General features: G+C 36.7%; 1 protein-coding gene across 8 annotated transcripts in view; it reads right to left on the reverse strand.

Annotated features, from left to right (window-relative positions):
- Tpk1 (thiamin pyrophosphokinase 1) overlaps positions 1–23,819 on the reverse strand; it is a 344,321-nt gene that overhangs the window by 136,816 nt on the left and 183,686 nt on the right. For 6 of the 8 annotated variants that reach the window (XM_013158945.3, XM_063250660.1, XM_063250661.1 and 3 more), the window contains one exon: positions 1,222–1,368. The exons of the other annotated variants lie outside the window; for them this stretch is intronic. In XM_013158945.3, coding sequence (XP_013014399.1) covers positions 1,222–1,368 — 147 coding nt within the window. The remainder of the gene's footprint in view (positions 1–1,221; positions 1,369–23,819) is intronic. 8 annotated transcript variants of the gene reach the window in all.

Below are 23,819 nucleotides of genomic sequence, written 5' to 3' on the forward strand. Positions count from 1 at the left end.
GAATTTTTGTGTGTTTTCTAGATCATTTTATTACTAGAAACCAGTCTGAAATTCAACAAATATATGTTAAACTGACTGACTGAATGAAATGTCACCAGCTCTGTGAAGGTATTTTCCTTATGACACAATGCCAGAGTATTTTATTCTCTGATCATCTTTATGCACTAATCTTCCATATTACGATTACAGTTTTACATAAATCTCCTTTACTGAACATGAACAAAGATCACATAGGACTTCCTCTTTTTATTCCTGGCATCCATGTAGTACAGCAGGTAACTGCATAACTGTTAGCTAAGTAAAATGATAATATAAAGTTTGAAACCTAAGTTGCTCTGCTTATCTTCTACATTTACTCTAAGAAACCATAAGGCTAGGCAATGCAGAGAGCTAGGAAAAAATGCTAAATTTCCTGCAAAGTGATGAGCATACATGAGACCCACAATATTAACCAAAAAAAAAAAAAAAAAGCTTTTTAGTCATGGCCTGGTAAAGATGGCAAATAATTAATGAAATAGAAGCAAACCATAAGCAGTACTGTATAATGAGGCAAAAAAGCAAATAATTGTCTAATATCTTTACAAAAACATTACCAAATGATTATTTTAAACTGCAATCAACAACTCAATCACACAATTTGTTTATTTAATAAGAATTCTACCCTAATGCATTGCATTGGTAGAAATTTTCTTTGATGCCTATTATTTGAAATGAATGACATTATCATTAGAAATTTATTTGAGGGAGTAAAATTTAATAATCAAGCAACTTATGAATAGTAAAAGCTAAAGATTTCCCTTTGGGTTCTTAAAAAGAATCAAATTCAGTTTCCAATTATACTGACAACACTCAAAACACATGAAAATTCCAATGAAATATTTGCCAACCCTGGTGTTTCCCTGTTGACGTTTCTCTCAAGTGTCATTCACATTCAGCTGCTCAAAATGCAAAAGGCTTAATTTAATTCTTAGTCAATTTAATTAGAAGTTAAAGAATTTCCTTTTTCTTCCGGCTGGAAATGCGATGAAAATTTGGAGGCTCCCCTGCATTTGAACCAGTCAGTGGCTCAGGGCAGTAGATGATGAAAGTGTCCGTCAGGCAGGCAAACAGGTCTGCTGTACTCAAAAGATGAGAAAAACCAATGCTCTCTCCTCTCCTCACCTACTATAATGCTAAAGTTCTGTGGAAGCAAAGTGCTGGTTGTATTCACTTTTCACTTACTGGTTGGAGGAGGTAGACGAGAGATTCCTCTTGCATTATTATAGTTGGCACAGGGATGATGTGAACGGCTTGGTACAGGGTATTCACAGATGCCATAATCTGGTCAAAACGCCCAGAAAGGCCTCCCAGGGTCACAATGACATCAACCTAAGCAAGGCAGGTAAAACTGAGAGTCACAGATGTACAGAATTTTAAATTAACTAAATTGTACCAAGCCCCTGAAAAGAGCTTTTGATACTACATTCTATTTGATAAAAAAGTAATAAAACAGATACTACTTCTTTTCATCAGATACAAATATTACTTGACTAGGGGTGTTCAAATTTAAATAACTGGAGCAAAGTGTCAAGACCAGCTCTTTCATAAACAAATTCAGTCTGTCCCATGTCTATTTACACAGAAACTTAGCAAATTCCCCTACATCCACTTATGTACTCCTTTTCTGTGATGTCTTCTCTAGTGTATAATGTTTCTTCAGAATCAGACCTGGTATGTCTTTGCATGTACATGTGCACACACACACACACACACACACACACACACACACTGTTTTAGAGAGTGAACCAGTATCTCACACAGACAAGCCACCAAAGGACTACACCTCCCACCCAAGCTGGTATTTTGATGATGAAATACGAAACTGGAGAGCTTAATTAAAATATTATAAGAACACCTTATACCTATAAAGAGTGACAGTAATAAACCATTCTGTTTGTCTTGCTTACTTTTCTCTCATTGCTGGGACAAAATACCCGACACCCCAAATGAAGGAAGGAAAGGTTTATTTAGCTTGCAATTTGGAGGTTTCAGTCCCATACTCAACAGGCTCCAAGGCAGGGTGGCATGGGTAAGGGACAGCTGTTCACGATGATTGCAAGTAACAGAAAGTGTACAAGGTAGACACTGCCAATCCCAGTGCTAAACAAATGAATCAATCACAATGCTAGATTTAGCCACCTCCATGACTGCATGAAGCTTTGAGGGGACACACAGACACGAATCAGAACACTATTTGATGTAGTTGTTTAACAATAGACAATGTTTTATTTCTAGGATTTAAAAGGCACCTTTGAGAAGCTTAGATAACATGTCTATGAAAATGGCATGATTTTGGAACAACCTATTACATGGGCACCAACAGAAGCTGTTCAATTCCTAGAGCAAAAAATAAGTAGCATTAGTACCAAAATTCAAAGATCTTATTTATTTATTTATTATTTCTTTTGGTTAAATAATTATAGCTCTGCTACTTTGAACAGCACTGAATATTTATAAATGCTCAAGAGTTTTAAGACTGCAAATGTTGCAAGACTCAGCCTAATAGGTTCACAGGTATCCTGTGGGAATTTATACATCAAAATGGGATTTATGCAAACATTAAAAGGAAATTGTACAGAGAAGCAACTAATTAAATGTTTTCCTATTTTTGATCTTATTAGAATATAAAGGAAATGAGAATTTTTACTTTTGATAAGATGCTTCCAAGAATTAGATATGGAGACCATAATCATCTAGTACCCTAGGAAACATATATTACTCTGAATAATAGATGAAGACAGAGACATCTGTTATTCTTTGAAGGAAAGAGATATCTTGTAAGCAGTTAGACTGTCCAAGATGACAGAGTGCTTCCATGTGGGGTACAGAGTTAGGTAAACAGCTTCTGTTTGTGTTTGGGAAGTCTTCAGGAGGCCTACACCCTTACAATTGGGAAAAGTCAAAGGACTATAAATGGCTTAGAAATTTTTCTTTAAATTAAGGAGAAATAAAAGAATTTGTGGTGAAATCAGACAATTTTAGGATTCCAGTGAAAAGAATATTGAACCATTCCTATGGAAATAACCCTAATTCACATGAGAAGCAAGACCCAATAGAAGTTCATTCACTATGCAGATTCTGGAATCTTTTTTCAAATTTTCAATTTTGTAATTACTACATTCTGGCCCTTGAGGGATCCCATAATCGTCAGAGCTAAAATTTAATTCCCATCTTCTACAATGTGAGGCCACAATGAATAAGCAATATCTGGAAATCAGTCACTGATTTTTCTGAAGAAAGAAATGGCAAGATTGCTTCTCATCACTACTCATTTTCCCTACAGGAAGTATTTAGCAAGACTGATTAAAAACATTAGCAGATCAATTCAAGTTGCAGGTGGGGTAAGTGAGAGATGAGCTTCTAAGCATTTCTGCAGCTCTCCAGTTGTTGCTGTGAGAAGGACATGGTATTCACAGAGACAAAAGAAAGAGAATTAGAAGAGGGTCTTTGTGGAATTTACAAAGCTGGAGTTCTGTCTTTGAGACAATAATGCCTTTGGGACAGGGTACTCAAGCTAAAGCAAACCATATGTGCACTGCAAAGTGACTTCTCTCTGTGACCCTAAAGCCCAATGGATTTATGCCTAACATCACCTAGTCATGCTTTGCTATGCCTTTGATATACTTGTGTGCATTTCCTTCCAAAGGAAGAACATGAATCACAGATACCAGCAGTGTCTACAACAGAGTAGGCAAATATCTACTGAGATTTCACTAAGCATACAAAAATTCAGGATAAAATCTGAAGATAATAAAAACCCAAAGGGTAAGCCTTCTGGGAAGATGGCAGACAGTAAGCAGCAAAGTAAACAGCCTCTCTGGGAGACAGTCCAGATGCTGGAATACAGCATCATGGGATACAAGAAGGAAGGAACTGGGCCCAGGAAGAATCTAAAGTGAGAATTGAAGCCCACAGAGAGAGTAAAAAAGAAAAACTTAAACGAAGAAGAAGTTGGTAATTGGTAGTGCCTTTGCCTGGAGCTGGACCCACTGTGTGAGAAGTACTCTTGGAACCTCGGGGTACATGCTCATCGTGATGGTGGTGGCAGGCGAGCCTGGAGGCCTCTGCAAAGAGACTGGTGGTGGAGGGGAGCAGTGGATGCAGAGGAGTGCATTGGCTGATGGTGAGTGCAGAGGGCTCAGTCCTCCCACAAGAGATAGCATTGACCAGGAGCAATTCTGGGGTTCATCAGAATAAGCTCAGAACCAGAACTGCAGCCAGCTTCCTCCAGCAGCTCCTAGCTTGGAGCAGACCAGTGGAAACTACTCAGATTGAGCCCCACCCCTCCATGTATTCCAGCAGCCAGCACCAAGGTTCCCCACAGGAAACCAGCTCAGCCTGGAAGCAGCAGCCAGCCCCACTGCCAGATGCACTCCAATGGCCATGTTGTGGGCCCCCTGCCAGTAACCAGCTGGGTCTGGAGGTGGCAGCCAGCACTGACTGCACTCATGCACTTCAGTAGCTAGCACTGAAGATCCCTGCCAGTAACCAGCTAGGAGGCAGTGATCAGCCCCGCTCCCACATGCACTCCACAAGCCATCCAGGAGCCAACGTTGTGGGAAAAGCAGCAGCCAGCCCTGCACCAGGCAGTGAGCCACACATACCAGGGCTGGTCACCATCAGATACCTGTAGCCAGTACTGGCTAGAACAAACAAACAGTCTCGCTTTAGAGAAATTGTAGCCAATGTGGGAAGTGCCTGGGACCCCACTACCCACTTGTCTTAAAGAATCCAGAAATATGTCCAGATGAAGAAGGAAAAGGCAGACTATGGGCTCCTACCCAAGCAGAGCTGATCCAGGAGGTATAAATGCAGACGAGATCGGGAGACACACACTTGAAATTTCTGAAATGATGGCATCTGAGGTAAAGAACAGTTTCATGAAGCTATAAAAGATGTTAGAACAGAAATATTATTACAGGTAAAAGAAGAAATGAAAACAGTAAAAGAATCACTAAGCACCTCTAAAGAAGACATAGATGGAATAATATAGGAGCATAGAAAAATGAGGAAAACCTTGAATGAACAATACAAAAAAGATTTAGAATACATGAAACAGATTCAAAGAGATTTACAGGAAATTAAAAACTCCTTGAAAGCTGGCAAAAGCCCTTGAAAGAAACTAAAGATAGACTTTCAAAAACCTTGAAGACAGGTTTGCAGCTTGTGATTGTGGAAGGAAAGATCTCTTAAAAATAACAAGAAACGAGGAAGTAAAAATTCAGTGGCTGCAAGACAATCAAAAGAAACATAACTTAAGAATAATAAGTGTGAGTGAAAAAACAGGGGTCAACACAAATGACCTTAACAGTCTATTTACAGAAATAATTGCAGAAAACTTTCCAAGCACAGGAAAAGGAAGTGACCTTCAGATAAGTGAGGCACATAGACTCTAGCTAGCCATAACCAAAATAAATCTACACCCAGACATATAATAAAGAGCCCAGAAATTCAACATAATAACAGAATATTAAAAGCTGTTAGAGAAAAGAAACATCACCTATAAAGGAAAATTTGTCAGAATCACAACAGACTTCATAACACAAAGCATCAAATCAAGAAGAACTTGGAGTGAAGTATTTCAAGTCCTGAAAGAAAACAACTTCAAACCCAGATTGATGTATCCTGTAAAACTTTCTTTTAGAATTAATGGAGAAACAAGACTAGACTAACAAGTAATTCTTACCAAATAGTACTTCCTCACTTGACAAGGGATTCTAAAGTTATGATTTAGAAAAAGCTAAACTCACATTTATTATCTCAAATATGCATCTGAAAAGTCTATAACTTTCATTTCTAACTCAGTGATTATAATCAACAAATCAATAAATATTTGTTGAATCTGGGATATAGCTTAGCAGCACAGTGCCTGCCTGGCAAGCACAAGGTCCTGAGTTCCATGCCTGGTACCTCCTCCTCAAAAAATTTATTAATATCTATCATGGACTAGCAAATATTATAAACATTAAGATATAAAGAACGCAAAAGTCTCATCCTATCCAAGGTTGATACCTTAATCAATACTGATACATAGAAGATAAAACATAAAAAGTAATTACTATATATTAGAATGTGGAGAAAGTACTAAACATAAAGGGAGTGAGAAAGAAAGGAGATAAAAATGATGGTTGGAAGGAGGTTTCACCTTTCAATAAGGCAGTTACAATAGGCTGCATGAGGAGAGTAAGGAAATAACAGTGAAGCTCTAACAGAGGTTCAGGGAGTGAGCCACACACAGTGACACCTGAGTCAGGGATTGGTCAGAGGAGGGTTTCAGAACACAGCTGCAGCAAAGCCCTAGAAGTCACCTGCCCCAGACATTTTCAAAGAGTTTGGAGGCCAGTTGCTAAAAGTGAATTGGAGATCAGGAGGACCAATAGGACAACTCAGTAAGGTAGAAATGCTAGATTCATATAGTTGTGTCTCAAACTCCAAGCTCATGTGTCCAACTGTCTGCTGAGCATCTGTGTTCGGACATACCCTGGTGACCTCAAAGTTAAGCTGATGGTTCTCTTTTTCATGTTTCCCAGGTCAGTTGTGCCACTGCCCTACTGTCATTTTTGACACTTCTTTGCTTTCAAGACATTCTATTTTCTCTACTTTCAATAGGTATCAGTGTTTCCATTCTATTCCACCTACAGCCTCATCACAAGCACGATCAACCCACCACAGTCCCACAGGGAAGGGTGAGAGCCACTCTGTTTCAAATGACTCACCATGACAGCCTCCAAAAAGTCTTTCTCTGTCTGGCCTATTTACTCTCAACCTATTTTTAACAGAGTACCCAAAATAATCCTATTAAAATAGAAATCACGTCATAACATTCTCCCCTTCAGAATCCCCGCCCCCTCCCAGTTTTGCAATGATTTCTCTTAGGCTGTACCAGACTCTGGAGGGTTTGAAATCCAGTTATGTCCTAGCTGCATTCCCTATTTCTCTCCTCTTCTTCCACTCTGCTTCAGTCATACCAATGCATCTCTTCTACTTTATTTTGTGAAAAAATATGTTTTAACAACTAAATAATAAGCGAACAATGACAGTAGTTATATCACACATTGTTACTTCTAAGTAGATAGTACAAGATATAAAACAAAATGATTCTTCTGAAAAAGAAACAAACAGGTAACACAAATTTTCTTTTCAATGAACTATGATGCGACAAAGAAAAGTAAACTTGAGGGATCCACAGGTAAATGGATGTAACTGGACAATATAATGCTAAGTGAAATAAGTAAGTCACACATGCTTAAATATCACATTTTCTCCTATGTGAAAATTATATATATACATATGCATATATATGTATATATGGATGCACACACACAAACAAAGAGCAAAATAGAAGAGAGATAAGTAGAATGGAAGGGCACTAAATAGCAAGTAGGGAGAAATTCAAATACTTCCCCAAGTTACAAATTCTGTTGTTTTAAAAATATTTCAGTACACATACTAATCTGTTTCAGTTATACTATAAACTTATCTCCTACTTCTTAAATACACCAGTCCTCCCTCCTTGGAAGACTGTGCTTGCTGGTACACACTTAACTGGCTTCTTTTCCTCCTTTACTGGTCACCTGTCAAAAACTCCCCTTCTTCCACAGTGACACTTCCTATTTCCTTATCCATCCTGAAATTCTCTCCCTAGCATCTCGCATAATCTAATACCACAGTAATCACTTATTTAGCTTGTCCTAGTATTTGTCGTACTGCACAGGCGGTAAGTAACACAAAGGCAGAGAGTTTTCTCTCTAGTACTTAGGAAGAAGCATGGTACATAAGTCAACCAGAACATTTCTTTAACAAAACAATGATTGAAACAAGTGCGGAAGGACATACACAGATCATGGCCAGTACATCTAAGTATCGGAGAAGAGGAAGAATTGCCAAACTCAGGTGAATAAGAGTGGCGCAGAAAGAGAAAAGAGAAATTATGAGGAGTGTGTAAATCCTGACAAGATGAAGCTGTGTGCATAAATTAAGCAACTTAGCCATAAAAATAAGATAATAGAGATTAGGTTCAAGGAAACTAAACATGGGTGTATTGGAAGGTATGTTGAAATATTCCCACAACTGACCATAAATCAAGATGATATTGTTGAAAGAAAGCGTTGACAACTTAGAAGTGAACTGCTTTAAGACATGCAGAGGAGTAGCAAAGACCAACAGTGAAAACCACAGCACTGATCAAGGAGAGAAAATAATCAGGTGACACGATATTCAGAATTGACAGTTCTTGGGGAAAGAATGCAATAAAAGAGTACTGTCCAAGTGATGTAAAATGAGAGCCAAAAATGGAATATTAATTTTTCTAGTAATTACAGCTAAAGAGGAAATAGGAAAGAGGTAAAATTTTTATATATGTATTTTATAAATAAAATGCAATATATCTAACACCATTTCAAAATGAACTTTTACTTAGAAGTTAAAACATATTACATTCTTTCTTACACATGTGATCTTAGTACCTCAGTACATGTTACATGAAGCACAACTCCTTTTGAACCAGCTACATGTAGACTTCCCAGTGGTGGATGGCTAGCATTTTGAACAGTACAAGCCTAAAAAATTGGGGAAGACTCCTACCCCTGATTCCAGGTCTCATGTTAAAAAAAAATATAGGAGAAATGCGCGTGCACACACACACACACACACCCTAGCACTGCTAAAGCTGCAAAGAGCACATCACTGTCTTTAGGAGAGAGCCCATTTTTGATTGGAGAGAGAATTGGTGACATTAGGAATATAGATTTTGGTGACAGTGGACCATGAATTTCAAAGGTCATTAAATGAAGCCTCACATATTGTAGGGCAAGTTTAGAATATGCCTACCACTCTCTAAAGAATATAAGCTACTCTCATAGACTAACATATTTCCTATTGGTTGGTAATAGATCAAGGATTAACTGTTTCTAATTCTAAAAGGCATGATTAAACTTCTATTAGCCTAACATATATAATGTTCTAGTATACTTGTTTCAACTGACAAGTGAAATCTGTATATATGTATACTGCTCCACATGGTATGTACACATATCCAGGGATAGGGCAGAATGATTAAATCAACCTATTTTGCATATGCTTTACCTCACAAAGTATTTTGTGTTAAGCACACTTAAAATCAATTCTCAGTCATTTTCATGAATATAGTATATTGCTTTTAATATTATTTACCATAATGCACAAAAGATTTCTTAAATTTATTCTTCCTAACTAAAATTTTGGTTTCTTTATCTCCCCATAGTCTCTCTGCTCTCAGCCTCTGGTAAATATTATTCCACATTCTGTTTTTAATGTTCAATTTTTTAAAGAGTCTACATTCAGCAAGATCCTGCATTATTTATATTTCTGTGCCTGCTTTATTTTGCTTAACAGAACATCCTCCAAGTTTGTCTGTGTTGTCCCAAATAACAAGATTTGTACTTTTTCAAACAACTAAATACTATTCTACTGTCATTGTTATTAAAGAGTGGCTTGGCAATAGGGTTAACTTTGTTTTTCATATACCATCACACTTAGCAAAAAAACCAAAACCTTGCGGTTCTGGATAAATACATTGGGCATCTGACTATAGTATTGTTTACTACAAGTTTTTATACAACCACATATATCTTATATGTCCTTGTAGAAGCCTCATAATTAAAGGATGCACTAAAGTCACTAACATATTTTTCAAAATTCCTTTCACATAGAAGTTTTTCTGGTTCCCATCATAAGATAAATAATTCTGTTTAAATAATAAGTAAAAACTTGGCTTTGCATTATTTGACTTAATAGAACAATGCCAAGACTATTTGAGGAGTATGTAACACCAAAAGAAGAAGCAAATTTAGTTTTATATTAAAGCAATGAAAACCTTTCAACAACCAAGTGACAAATTTTCTCTCTCTGACCTCAAAAGGACTTAGATACAGTATTCATGAAGTCTATAGTAGGCACAGTGGCTGTCAGCATATTTTAATTATATTTACTTTCCAAAATTTAATTCTAGGGACAATTTCTTTGTGGCTTTCTCCGATAGATAGGATGATCATGCAATTTATTGTTCAAAGTGAAACATTTTTGGAAGGAAAAGGGGGACATTATAAATAATTATAAAAGAATATAGGCTTGATCCCAGATACATATTTTTTCCTGGTGTTGGGAACAGCATTAACATTAACATAGCAAGTTAACCTAATTAAACAGTAAGGTCTAAACAAATCAGATAGGACACTTACCAAGCTTGCTTTAAATTTTGAAAAAAATGTACTATACTATAATGACACTTCAGTAAAATGAAAATAATTATGGCCCAACTATATTTGCTATTTTAATTTGAAGAAGTAAGACCCAGGGCAGGCTGTGGAAGACAGAGTCAGATCAAGACAGAAAAAACTGATACACTGACAAGAAAACAGCCATATTCAATTATTACATAGTAATTAAGATAAAACATTTTTAAAAATTTAGAAGTAAAAAGCAAAAATCTCCCAATTTGAAAACATATACAAGCCAATAAAATAATGACAGCAACTGATATGAAATTCATTGAGAAATCAAGAAATTAATGACTTTCAATTCTATGACATAAGGCTATGCTACATGGGCAAACAGAATATCGTGCACCCATGGAAACAGTGTGATAAGTGTCCAATTTCAATTCCCAGTAAGTCACGACTTCACTGAGTCATAGTTTAAATTACACGTTTGAGTAATAAGCAACACCTTTTACTGTGGCAAGACAATGAAAGGTCCATCTATGGATAAAAAGCCCAGGGAAATTCACGATTTTTCTTACATTCTACTTTCTCCATCCTCCCTGCCACAATTTTAATCAATGTCCTCCGGGCTTCTTAGCTGCAGTTTTTCCTCTACAGCCACCAAGCAATCTTTGAGAAGGTAATGAGAATAAGTTTTCCATATTGCAAATCTGATCTTGCCAATGTTCGGTGTAAAATTAAGTACTGACTTTCCAGGATCTAAAGGACCAAAGGCCAATCTCCTCCAGTGTTACCTATAAATTACATTCTTGAGTCCCACACTACATTTTCATTCTAGAAATTCTGTAGTTCTCAGAAACATCACAAGGTTTCAAAGCTCTAGACTATGCCAATTCCCTTTCTTCTCTTGTAAAAACTGTATTTCCAAAGTATGCCTTTCTCTACCACAGAAAAACAGACAGTGAAGCTGTGTGTATGGAATGTTTTCAACCTTTGTCAAATCATCTACGCTGTTATTTAAAAGGGCCATAAACATATTATCTTGACTCAGGCTGCTGTAACAAGTTACCTAGACAGGGGGGCTTCAGTAAAGTTTCTCACTTCCAGTGCAGGAAGGTAGGCTTGGAGATTAAGAAGCCAGCAGAGCCAGTTTGCTGAGAACCCTTTTCTGGGTCTGGGACTCATTGTATCCTCACCTGGCAGAAACTAGAGAAAGAGGAAGTAAGCCCTTTGTCTTAGTAAGGCTAATTAAATTCCTGAAGGCTTGCTGCATTTTGGTTGAGCCTCCTCCAAGGGAACAAGCATTAAAACTTGCCTCCAGTCTGTAGTGAAAACTTTAAGAGGTAGAGGGCGCTTAGTAAGGGATTTTGTTTTGCTTGGTTTCGTTTTATTATTATTATTATTTTTCATTATTGGGAACCAAACCCAAAACTTCCTTTAAGGGAACTGTGGGACCCTTGTCTGCTCCCCCACTCCCCACCATTTTGCTTTCTGACAACAGGAGAATGATTTGGCTCTGCCACATGCTTCTGCTACAATGTTTTCCCTCACTTAAAGTAATGGAGCCAATTGATCAGGAACTAAAACCTCGAAAATTGCAACCCAAAATCTCTTTATACACTGATTACACTAGGGTATTTCTTATAATAATGAACAAAATGTAAGAAAAGGGGCCATTCTTATAACCTACCAACCTTCCAAATCCCCCATCTCCTAATACCATCACATTGGAAGTCAGAATTTCAACAGGAGTTTTGCTGGAGAAACATGCTCACAACATAATCGGTCTGAACCTTTTTCTGAACACAGAATGTCAAAGGAAAAATTTTGTTTCTAAAGCAGGAATGGAGGATATAAAGCAACATATACTAGCTTGTCTTGTGAACAACTATGTAACAATGATAAGAATCTAACCTAAGACTTCTGGCTGCTATAAACCAGAATCCCCTGGAGAAAGTTTCAGCATAAAAGCCCAGACAGACTAAATCCTCACTGACCCCATACTAGCCAGTTTTCACACTACTGGACACAATACCCAACCACCCACAACTTAAAGGACGAGAGGTTTAATGTGTTCCTGCTGGCTTAAACCATCACACAGATGCATATGTACACAGATGCATTACTGTCCCAAGGGGTGGCTTGCTCCAATGGTGGTAGAAGTTGTACAGTCATGCATGTGTCACCAGGGTTCAAGCCACCCAGCAGCGAGACAAATGAATTATGTCCCAGTCACAAACATTAATTTGGCTCTTGTTTCATGGGATGTAGTTCTTGTCTAGGTCCAAGACAGTCATCATGGCAGCTACAGATGGGAAGCACATAACAGAAACAGTGCTAGAGAGGAAGAGGCTGGAGACCAGACCAGACCCTCAGAGCCAAGCCTCCATGATCGACCCACACACTCTCAGGAGTGTGTTCTACCAACTTCTGATGTGGCTCCCTGAGTCAGGGAAGTTAACCCTCTACCCTAATGGTAATACCCCTCTAACATTGTTGTCCCTGCTCTTCTCTGAGGAGCTCACATAAGGGGATCCCAATCTCTCTGCAAAGCATGGAAGAAGACTTGTAGGCAGAGATCTCTGACTCACTGGGTAGAAGGCAGCAGAGAACAACATTAGGGGAGGCCCTGGTTGATCCTAATGCATGGGTGTGCAGTCCTCTCCCTACTAATTCGTTCTTTGCTGGCTTGTTGAGGAAACAAATATCAACATTGCACTAACCAAGTGTATGCATAAGCTGAGCACTTTCACTGTGAGCTACTCTTAAAGACCCAAACCTAAAGGTTTTACATGAAACTTTTATTACTTAGGAAAACTACTTGCCTCATTCTGACAGGCCTCATGAAATATTGAAGACTCAGCTGAATCATCACCTTCCTTAGGACAGAGGCTTTGAATATTCTAGACTTGGGAAGGTCTGTTTTCAACTAGATGCACAGCCAACACTAGGAACAACATTATCAAGATAATATAAATAAAAGGGTAGAAGCCCTAAAGGACATTTTAAGAGTCACAACCTGGGTCTCACTCATTTTGTGTTTCTTAACAATACTTAACAAAACGGATGGCAATTGAAAAATATGTCTCCATTAGTGTACAGTTAATACTGATCCTTTGACTTTGTAAAAGAAACAAACAAACAAAATACCAGCTACACACTTTAAGGCTACTTTTTAAAGTCTTTACTGTTTTCTCAAATTCTTGATGGAGTAAGTGACTAAATTCACTATTCTTTAAAGCATATTGTAGTTGGTTCCTTCATTACTGTTAATATAATTTCCAAACTTCTGTTCAGTTTGAGAACTATTACATTATTTTTCTATATAACCTTATGATTTTTCTTTTCCATATGCTGCAGTGGAGTAGTGTTAAATCCTTGCATTCACAGCCGTTAGCTAGAGATTAAAGATTAAAGATTCTCCATACATTCTCCATATATTCTCCTAACTGAAAGGCCTGCTGGGACCTCTCCTTCTCCTAGAACTCTCCCTTGCACACAGGTTAGACAGCGATTTGTTTTCTTTGCTTGTCCTCAGACTGCCTTGAAGCATCTATGTAAGTGTATTCATTTCAGGTATACTTTTTGTGACAGTATACAGGCTAATGACTGAGTTCACTTCCAGAATAATGAAGTGGTTTTTTCCTTCATTTACCCTGGGGAAGGCTCTGAATGTTTGCTTAAAACACGTCAAGGCTGGTTATAGTAATAATGCTGTATTTTCCAAAAAGTGTCTTGAAGAGTAAAATTTCTTTGATCAGACTGTGAGTTCTCCAGCCAGAGCAGTGAGATTCCTAAAGAGGGGATATTTTTATACATAAACAATAGAAGTGTGTTATTTTTCTTCCCTGTGTAAACACATTATGGGAAAACAGGAGTAAACTTGAAAGTAGTTAGGATTCTCTGTATCTAGAAAGGAGTGGTAAGGATTGGTGAACAGGAAGTAAAACCCACACTTGTCAGTTTCTTTTGAAAAACATGATTCAGCTTACCTCTGCTGAATATTAAATTATTTGAGGAGCAAAGTAGTATCTTTAAAATTTACAAAATGCATTCTTGAAATCCTACTCAAAATCCTACAAGCTGTGGTTCACTGCAATTAAAAATTCTTTAAAATATGTGCTACCCTATTAAGCTGAGTACTTAAAAGGTCACTAAATATTCTTTCTTTTTTTCTGTAGAAACTCAGCTATAGGGTTTCAGAAAGTGGAACCAATGTCTGCTTTTTCCTTCCATAACTCCCGCTCTGGGCAAGTGGAGAAAAGGCAGGTAATTGCTCAAAACACTTTCCAAAAGCACTGTCATCAGTAAAGAAATGCCTTGATCCCAGATTAGAATTGTGTACTTGGTTAGCTTTTAATAGTAATTGTCCTATCTCATATCATGATGACTCATTTTCATCCAATGAAATTTTTTAAGCCACAAAATAACACTTGATATATATTCTTGTCTAACACCACACATGAATGTCTTGGTTTTTATATCTGAATGAATTAGATTTGGGTATTCATATCATTTTTGGCTACATTATTTTTTCAAAATTTCCTAGTATGAAATTCTGCTCATCTGTTTTACTGTCCAGTTTATACTAGGTAACTATCATGTTTGCTGTAGTATAATCATTAGGTTTTGCAATATGCTGCAATAAAAATAGTTTATGTTAATTATCCTCTTTCCACCTTCTAGGGAAATAGAGAACATTTTGACTGCAAATTTTGCATTTGGTCATTAACACTTTGAATTCTACATATGCATTAGAGCATTTTATAATGCCAAATGGAAGTGTTGTTGGGATAAAATATTTGCTTAATAATAATTTCCTCTTCAAAATAATTTACATGGCTGCTTTAAAAATCAGACTCCCTTGGGTCAACTTTATAGGCATCTAAAATCTCTAGCAGAAATGGATATGGAAATAGAATTAAAATGTAACCAATGAAATTTGAATTCAGATATTCTTATTTCCAAGTCTATTTCAAAATACATGGATGGAGCTGTTCATGTGGGCAATCATGCACATTCGCATATATGTTTAGAGAATAAGGGGAAAATAGGTTCAGGGAAGAAGCCTGCACTGTCTGATTTTACTCCATGCACGTGGAGTTCAGTCTGGAACAGCATACTGACCAGGAGTGCTCGATAGAACTGCTGCTGGGAGAGAGAGGGTGTTGGGAGCAGAAAAGCAGCATCTACTTCCAGCTCTGAAAAGAGGAGGGTAGAAAGTCAGTACTACAGGATTCCACAATCCTTTTAAATTTAAAAGGAAATTTCTGAGACATCAAGGGTTTATCACAATACAAAGAAGAAAGTATTTAGATAAATAGAAATATAGATCTCCTGATTACCTAAATAATCACCACTGAAAGTATATTGATCTAATATGTATATCTCTGTGTTGAGTAATAACATCATTAAAGATATGTTTTAGATTCTATTATCATTGACAATAATTATGGATGTAGGCATTAATACATGTAACATGCCTTATTAAGGGCAGCACACAATAAGAGAAATTTTATAATGTAGTAAGCAATTTCCGGATGTTGAGTGTCATTTTTACAAAAGTCCTCAAGACATAGTTTCCTTCTCTATCTGCAGTTTCTGCATAATCGTGATGATGAAACAAAAATTCTTTTAATGTAAGGTCACTGTGTCTTCTGCAGTGAAGCCCCACAATAACAAAATCTAACTCTCTGCATTAATAGGGAATTTTGTCTAGCAAGTAAGCCATCAAACTGAGATTCCTGGTAAGCAGATAAACTGAACCCTTGTCCTGGGTCCTATAAAAGCATGCTTCTCCTCGGCAGGGATAGATTAGGTTGCCACAGCCTCTAAAGTAGTAAGCTTTTTATATCCGTAGTAACATCTCCTGAGTCACTTTAAAGCACTGGGCTTATCTGTTTTCTCTTGTTGCACAGCACTATAAAAAAGATCACTGGTCTCTAAGAAGAATGAGAATCAGAGAAGTGAATTTCTCCTTTTCAAGGCATCTCCAAAATGATCTAGGAAACAACCTGCTAGTACTGGGTGGCCAAAATCTTTTTCTTCTTCTTGCCTTCTTGGATGATACTGACCCCCCCACATTTGTTGCAAAACATGAATGTGTATGTAGTTATTGGTACCTGAGAAAGAAAACAATGTACTAAGTGATATATACATGTATTTATACATTCCTGTATGTGTGTGTTGTATGTATATCTTTTTACTTTCTTGTACTCTAAAATAAGGTATGCATTTAATCTTACTGCATTCTTTTGAAGTACAAAGATAAGGCAAAAACTTGTGAAACTTGTCATAAAAATTTTATGATACCCTGGTTATTGAGCTGATGTGGGAATTGTACAATACCACTTTCATTATTTCTTCAAGAAGTTGGAAAGATTTGTTATTATCAAGTTCACAATGGGAATGGCTTATGAGGCAATCTCTATGTATTCTTGTTTTTTAACTTTTTAACTTTTCCAAGTAATCTAGACCTTATAGAAAAAAGCATCAGTTCCCAGAAGTTATAAGATATTATTTAAGAAAATGAAAAGAAGGTACTAAATGAAGTCTAAAGTTTTCAGTACACACAACACACAACCAGTTACATATGACTGAGTAATAATAAATGATTATATAATAGCAAATATATATTATATACAATCATATACTAAAATAATACAGGATATACTAGTGGATATGTTCAACTACTACTAAAACAGAAATATTTTAATTTACAATAGGACAAGATCTGAGGCAACAAAGTAAGATTTGGCCAGTTAAAGCAGATAATGTATAATAACACCTGATAAAAAAGAGTCCACTGAAAGAGAATTCTTTCATATTTGTACATGATCATTTAATAAATATTTAGAGCGTCTATATACTCCAGGATTGTTTAAGGTCATGGGGACATAACAGAGGGTAAATGTACACAATACCCTGCCCACATGAAGCTTGTGTTTTGCTGCATAAATATGGAATAGAGACAAATATCCAAAATATATGGTAAGTCAGATGGTGATGAGTGATGAAAAAATTAGACAGGAAAAGGAATATGAACAATTGAGCCAAGGGATTGGAAAGGTGGGGTGATAGGTGCCTCCTAAATAGGGGTACTGCTGAGTGTTCCATTCATATGAACTAAGATGTCATTAGAAAAAAAGTATATCATTGCCTCAAATGAAAAGCTAAACTGTGACATAGAAAAGGGTTATAGTAAATATTTGCTTAAGAATCTACCAAAAAAGCTACCTCTTTTGTAAAAGGAAAAATATAGCATTAATTATAATCTGAATTTTTTATGTTGTACCAGAGGCTCTTTCAGATTATGGAATTTGGTCCAGAAACAAAGCATTCCGACAACAGAAAACGAACTACATGGATATCTGCTAGCCTGACTGGAAGAGGATCCCTAGAAGCTTCCATTGCATGGCTGAGGGGAAGAAGAGTGTCTGTGGATCTCTTAAGTGGACCCTTGTCTAACATGGAGTAACAGGTGAAGCCTATGGTGTCTGATCACGGATTAGAGAAGGTAGAACACACCTCCCATTTTCTCTTCCTGCTGAGGCAAGGTACTAAGAAGAAATAATAGAAGGATTGTACAACTCACGCCCCAGTTGGATTCCATTATTAAATACAGAGATGCAGTTTTTCACTGCTCTGATGTATGCAGTAAGGCAAGTTGTAGACCTCCCTCGGGAAACATGTAAATGTGTGAAGACTTTGCTTTCCACTCAAGTCTTTGATATTAAGAACATTGTTGTAAAACTATAATGTTTCTAAAGAAACAATTTTACAATGAGTCAATGAACTAACTGTGTCTAACTAGTGTAAGAGATTTCTGATAACACACTCTAATTATGAACTCCATGAAACCTATTATTATTCCATGAAATCTATTTTGTCAAAAGATCACACTACGTGGTACACACTCCATGATTATTACTACCACTTCACTGTTACAATTCTTTTTTTAAAAAATAAGGACATTATAGGGCACTGATGTAAGTACTTTAACTCTTGATTCTACTATCATGAGATTAGTATTCTTACATTACAGGTGAGAAAACAGACTTAAGATAAATAACTTTATACAGCTATGACTGTCAAACCTATCCCAAGTACCTAGACATCTAACTTCTACAGTGCTCTAGAGAGTAGTATTTTAGAAAAGCTTAAGGCTATTAGTTTTGATAATATCTATATTTATCCTCACAATTGGTAGAGCTGAGAATGCTAGAATATCTTGGCAAAGAGAAGTAATCATCATGAATACAAAACAACAAGAGACACAGAAAGTTCTATATTCCAGGTGAGTTTTGCAAAAATGTCCTTTGGAATTTCTACTGGTGTTTCTGAAAATGCCTTTATTCACTGAACAAATATTTATTAAATTCATGAACAAGAAGATGAGATTCAAAGCAGATGCAACTTTAAGAAGTAGCATCTGAGTTTAAGTAAGAAAGCAAACATAAGGTAATAAAATAACACAGTTGAGAACCGATAAATGTCCAGACTAATGTCATAACAGTAGGAGCACAAAGAACAAAGAATGCAATAAAGGGTTTAGAATTTAAAGGAACATTGTGCGGCATCTCGGTGGTGATGGTGGAATAAAACGTAAGATAACTCTTAGGTTTCTGCCAGGTGGATTGACAGGAATGGCACTGAGTGAGACAGAAATACTGAAAAAGAAAGTAAGATTTTCTGAGCAGAATGATGAATTTTGTTCCAGAAATTAAATGAGGTTCCTCTGGCCTTTCTTTTAGTGGAAAGAAATTTGGATTTGCAATTTAAGGTTAGGGGTGAAAATCAGACAGTTAACAGCACGGAAGTGTAACAGAAGCTGAGCAGAACAAAAAAAAAAAAAAAAAAAAAAAAAAAAAAAAAAAGAAGATGGAGTAAGTGAAAGAGAAAGAATTCATGGGCCAAGAGGTTGCAGACATGAAGCAAGTCGGACCTTCCAGGTCCATTTAGATGAAGACACACTGGGGCAATTCTGTCTTTGACTGAGTCCTGCTACATTTTACGACTTACCCTCAGACAAAGGGAAGATTCAGAGTAGCCAGTCTGTCCCTGTACTTTAAATGCTGTAGTAGTCAGGGGTTTCAAGGAAAACAATTAGATATAAGACACATAATGTATGGCATTGTTGTATGATAGTCACCCAGAGTTGAATACAAGAAGTGCAGGAAAGCTGTCCATATACTAAAGAACCAGGGAATCCAGCTGAGGACCTGGATACCATGGCAATATTTTGCATGAGTCCAGCTGAAGACTTAGAGGCCATGACAGTTTCTCCCAACAGTGCATCTGGAGGCCTAGAATCCAGGACAATGACTCAAGCAAATCTGCTTCACAGATCTGCTCCAGGAAATCCCAAAGGCCAGCAATGAAAGCTAAAATGTCTGTGCCAGCGAGATAAGGGAGCTCTGCCAGTAGGTTGAGGATTCTGCCCTGGAGCCAAGAAGTGACACTCAAAAGCAAGAACCAGAGCTCCTCTGAAAAGTACCATAGCAATCCTCTGCAACAGTGAGGTCGCAGGCTCCATTGATGATAACAGCTGAGTTCATATCCAGAAGCCAGCATGACAAGCTTCATCTGGAGATTAAATAGTACACAGCTTCTTCTCCAGAGCCAGGAAGCAATGCTCAAAGTAAGGACCAAAGCTCCCCACAAAGTGAATTGTAGCCATTCTTCCGCAACATGGTCACAAGCTCCTCTGATTATAACAGCCAAGTTCATCATCAGGGAAGCAGCATGGCAAACAGGAGAATCAAAGCTCCAAACAATACTCCACTCCAGGTCTCCTTTTTATGGTGGCAACATTCCTCAGGTGGGCCATCTACACTCCACACCACACTGATTCGGTTCAGCTGATGTTTAAGTTGACCATCAGTTTTCAGTTCACACCAAACACCATCAGTCTTGAAGATTTTCTAGCATGCATGGTTTTCATGTAAAACAGCCACTTAATGGGTAGCAGACTCACAATTTGAAACCTTTTGAAGCCAGCCTTTTAGAGTTGGATTTGTCTAAGTCTAAAGCTTTTGCCTTTATTTTTTTATTACTGTGTCATGCCATAAAAAGATTAAGCTAGTTCAAATTTATTCTAGAATAATTTCAGATTTACTAAAAAGTTTCAAATAGAGTACAGAGAATACAACTTTCACCCAGTGTTTCAAGTTTAACAGCTTTATAAACATGGTATATTGATCACAAACTCACTGACACTGGTTACCACACAGGAATCTGTTCTCATTATAACAGTTCTCTACAATGCCCTTTTCTATTTCAGGATAACAATAAAAATACTTGATTGCAGTGAGCTGCCATGTCTTCTTCTTTCCTACTATTTGGGATGATTTACCAATTTTTCTCCTATGACCTTGAAAATACTGGTCAGGGCAACTTATAAAACAACCTTCGATTTGAGGTTTTCAGAATTTTGGGGGGCGGGTTAATTTTAAAAACAATAAAATAAAATGATGAAGATAACAATATACAATATGTTAATGAGTGTTAATCTCTTACTCTTTTGAAGTTCTCTCTGTAGGTCTTCAGATGAACTCACACAGGACATTGCTGGGGGCTCGGGCTCTCACTTGGATTCTTTGGGTTTCTACCATGTGGACAGGTCTCCTACATTCTTTTGCATTTGACTCTTGGGGTTTTATAAAATAATCCTATAAATTATGTGTCTTACATTACATTGATTCTCCTGTAAACCCTGACTCTAACATCTTTCCTATACTAAATGTATACATAGTACTCTGTTATATGGAGATGACAAAATTTGTTTAGTTAGTTTCCTTTTATTGAGTTGTTTCTAACTTCATTATTTCTAATTTCATTATTTCAAAGCAAAGGAAATGTATGTTTCCAAGAGGGATATGCATATCTTTGTGTGTATATTCTGGTATCCGTGTGTAAATATATATAATTCTTAGAAATGGATAGCTGGGTAAGAGTATAGCAGCAATATTTTTAATTAGTGTTATAGTTAATCACTATGCTATCATCTCTTTTATTCAACCTGCCCTAGATTTATGATTGCTACACTCACTTTCATTTCTTGCCAAAATATATTTATCATGCTTTACAATTTGACTGTACTTTTTGAGTCCTCCCATTACAGAGAAGTTAGAAGATTCTTCTGTTCTCTTACATAGTATGAGGTCATTTCCTCATGCTTGTTGTTTGGCCTCATTTTTTTGTATATCTGTTGTCCATATTTTTTGTTGATTTTTTTTATATGTTGAGGCTTTGTATTAACCTTTTATTACTTTCAGTAGAGAAATAAACCTCTGACTTGTTATTCTGGGCATTTTGGGTGAGATCATTAGTGAAACATTAAAAATAGACTATAAATTATCCACAGTAGGACATATATCATCATAATTTCCCAAAGCCGCAGTTTTATAAGTTTAATCATTAATTTTTTCTATTCCAGTTAAATATGCATAAAAACAGTCTCATTAGAACTCATTGCACATAGTGAGGGGCTTCTTGCTTCTCCAAATCAACAGTAGGAAAACACAGTCATACGGAGACGATCTCAGAGGATCAGAGGACCCGCTTTCCCTGAGCAGAATCATCCAGACCTTGGGTCAGCGTCGCAGGGCTCTCCCACAATGTGCCCGTGTCTGGGAGCCAAAACGCCCCGAGTACTTTTAGAGGGAGCTTCAATGAGTGAATTATTTTATCTACTTTGATATAACTGTTCCCAGTAAATAAGTAAACAGGTTATAGAAAAGCTAACAAAGTCCCTGTGAATGAAGTGTCTAAACTTCACTTATTCCTTGGACTTTGAGATATCTCATATTTTGTTTGCTGTTTTATTTTCTGACTCCAAGCTATATTCTAGGAAATCAATGCAACTGATTTTTAAATATTCACATATATATATAGAGGTGTTACATTACCATGTATATGTAACTATGAACTCTATACATATGGGTATATTGGGGAAAATACATACAATATACTGACATATACATAATTTATGTCTAACATATATAAAAATCATATATAAATTTATATGTATTAACATACATAGGTACAAATGTAGATATTAACATATATGCATAATTTTGTTGAACTTCAGATATGAATGTTTATATATAGAATTTATTTAAATTTTAAATATTAAAGTTTATATAGAATCCACTAAAAATCTATATACACTTTAGGAAAAGAAAAATAGTATAATGCCTCTTCAGCAAACAGTGTTACCCTCGTATGGAGCACCTCAGAGGATGTTGTACAACATAGAAGATGCACTGTGCTGCCAGCACTTAGAAAAGAAACTGAAAATGCACATGTAGCAACCTCAGTGACCAAGGTCACCCAAGTAGCATTTCACCATGCTAACAGATGTCTGGAAGCTAATGGCCACCACTGTGAGGACCTCTTGTAATTCTGGAGACCAAAGGTAATTTGTACTAATCTCACAATGTTTCATTAAATTTAGTATTAATACACTGGTACAAGTTTTTTTTTTGAAGTATTTTTATATTTTTTGGCAGACTGTATATATACACAATACATGTATGTATATATGTACACATATATGTCTATATTAAGATTAATTGTAATATCTAGAGTTTTAGAATGACAGCGCATCTTTGTGTGTGTGTATCTTTTTGAGACAGCATTTCATTATGCAGTTCAGACTGGCCTTGAACTTGAACTCACAGCAATTCTCCTGCCTCAATCTTCTAAGTTCTGGGATTATAGGTATGTGCTGCCATGCCCAGCCAGAATGAGAAGAGTATTTTAAATGAATATATTTTAAATGCCATAATACAAAAGGAAGTGTCATCATACTCAAATATTAAAGCTTTGAAACATAACATGTTGACATACTTCAAAGAAAACTGAAATACTTTTCACATCAAAAATCAGATACCTGAGTTTTCTCTTCCAGTGCAACCAATTTTGTGAATATCTTATGTCTTTACAGAAGTATTTTAAGTATACATGTTATGATTTGTGTCAGGATGTTCCCTCAAAGCCTCATGCAGTCATGGGGGCAGGCTTTTTGGATGTGGCTGAATCTAGTCTGTGATTGATTCATAATCCAATTTTGGCATTGTGGGTGTGAGCGCTACCCTAGCTCCAGGGCCAACAGTCTGCATACAATATAAGGGACGCAAACAGTCTTATCTCCATCTCTGCTTGTCTGTCTCTCTGTCTCTGTCTCCTCTCTCATTGCTTTGCTTTTCTGCCGCCATAAACTGTTGCCTCTCTGCGCTGTGCCATCCTGTGCTGAAGCCAGCTGATTATGGGGTGAAACCTCTACAAATACTGAGCTAAATAAACCTTTCCCTCTTTAACTTTGAGTGTCTTCTATTTTTTTCCCCAACAATGAGAGAAAAGTAACTAAGACAATGTATAAACAAATGCTGCGAATGTATCTTTCCCATTTGTGTAAATGGTAGTAAATTAAATGTATGTCAGACCTTGCGCATCACTGTTTATCTAAGTGTGAGGAATTCCTTTTTCCTTTTTTTAATGGTTTCAGAAAAATTCACTGTATGAGGACTCCTTGATTTACTTTGCTTCTCCCTACTAATCAATATTTACACTGTTTTC

This window comes from Cavia porcellus, unplaced genomic scaffold, assembly GCF_034190915.1.
Source record: "Cavia porcellus strain 051 isolate PalLab524CR breed Dunkin Hartley unplaced genomic scaffold, mCavPor4.1 scaffold_6, whole genome shotgun sequence".
Classification (NCBI taxonomy): domain Eukaryota; kingdom Metazoa; phylum Chordata; class Mammalia; order Rodentia; family Caviidae; genus Cavia; species Cavia porcellus.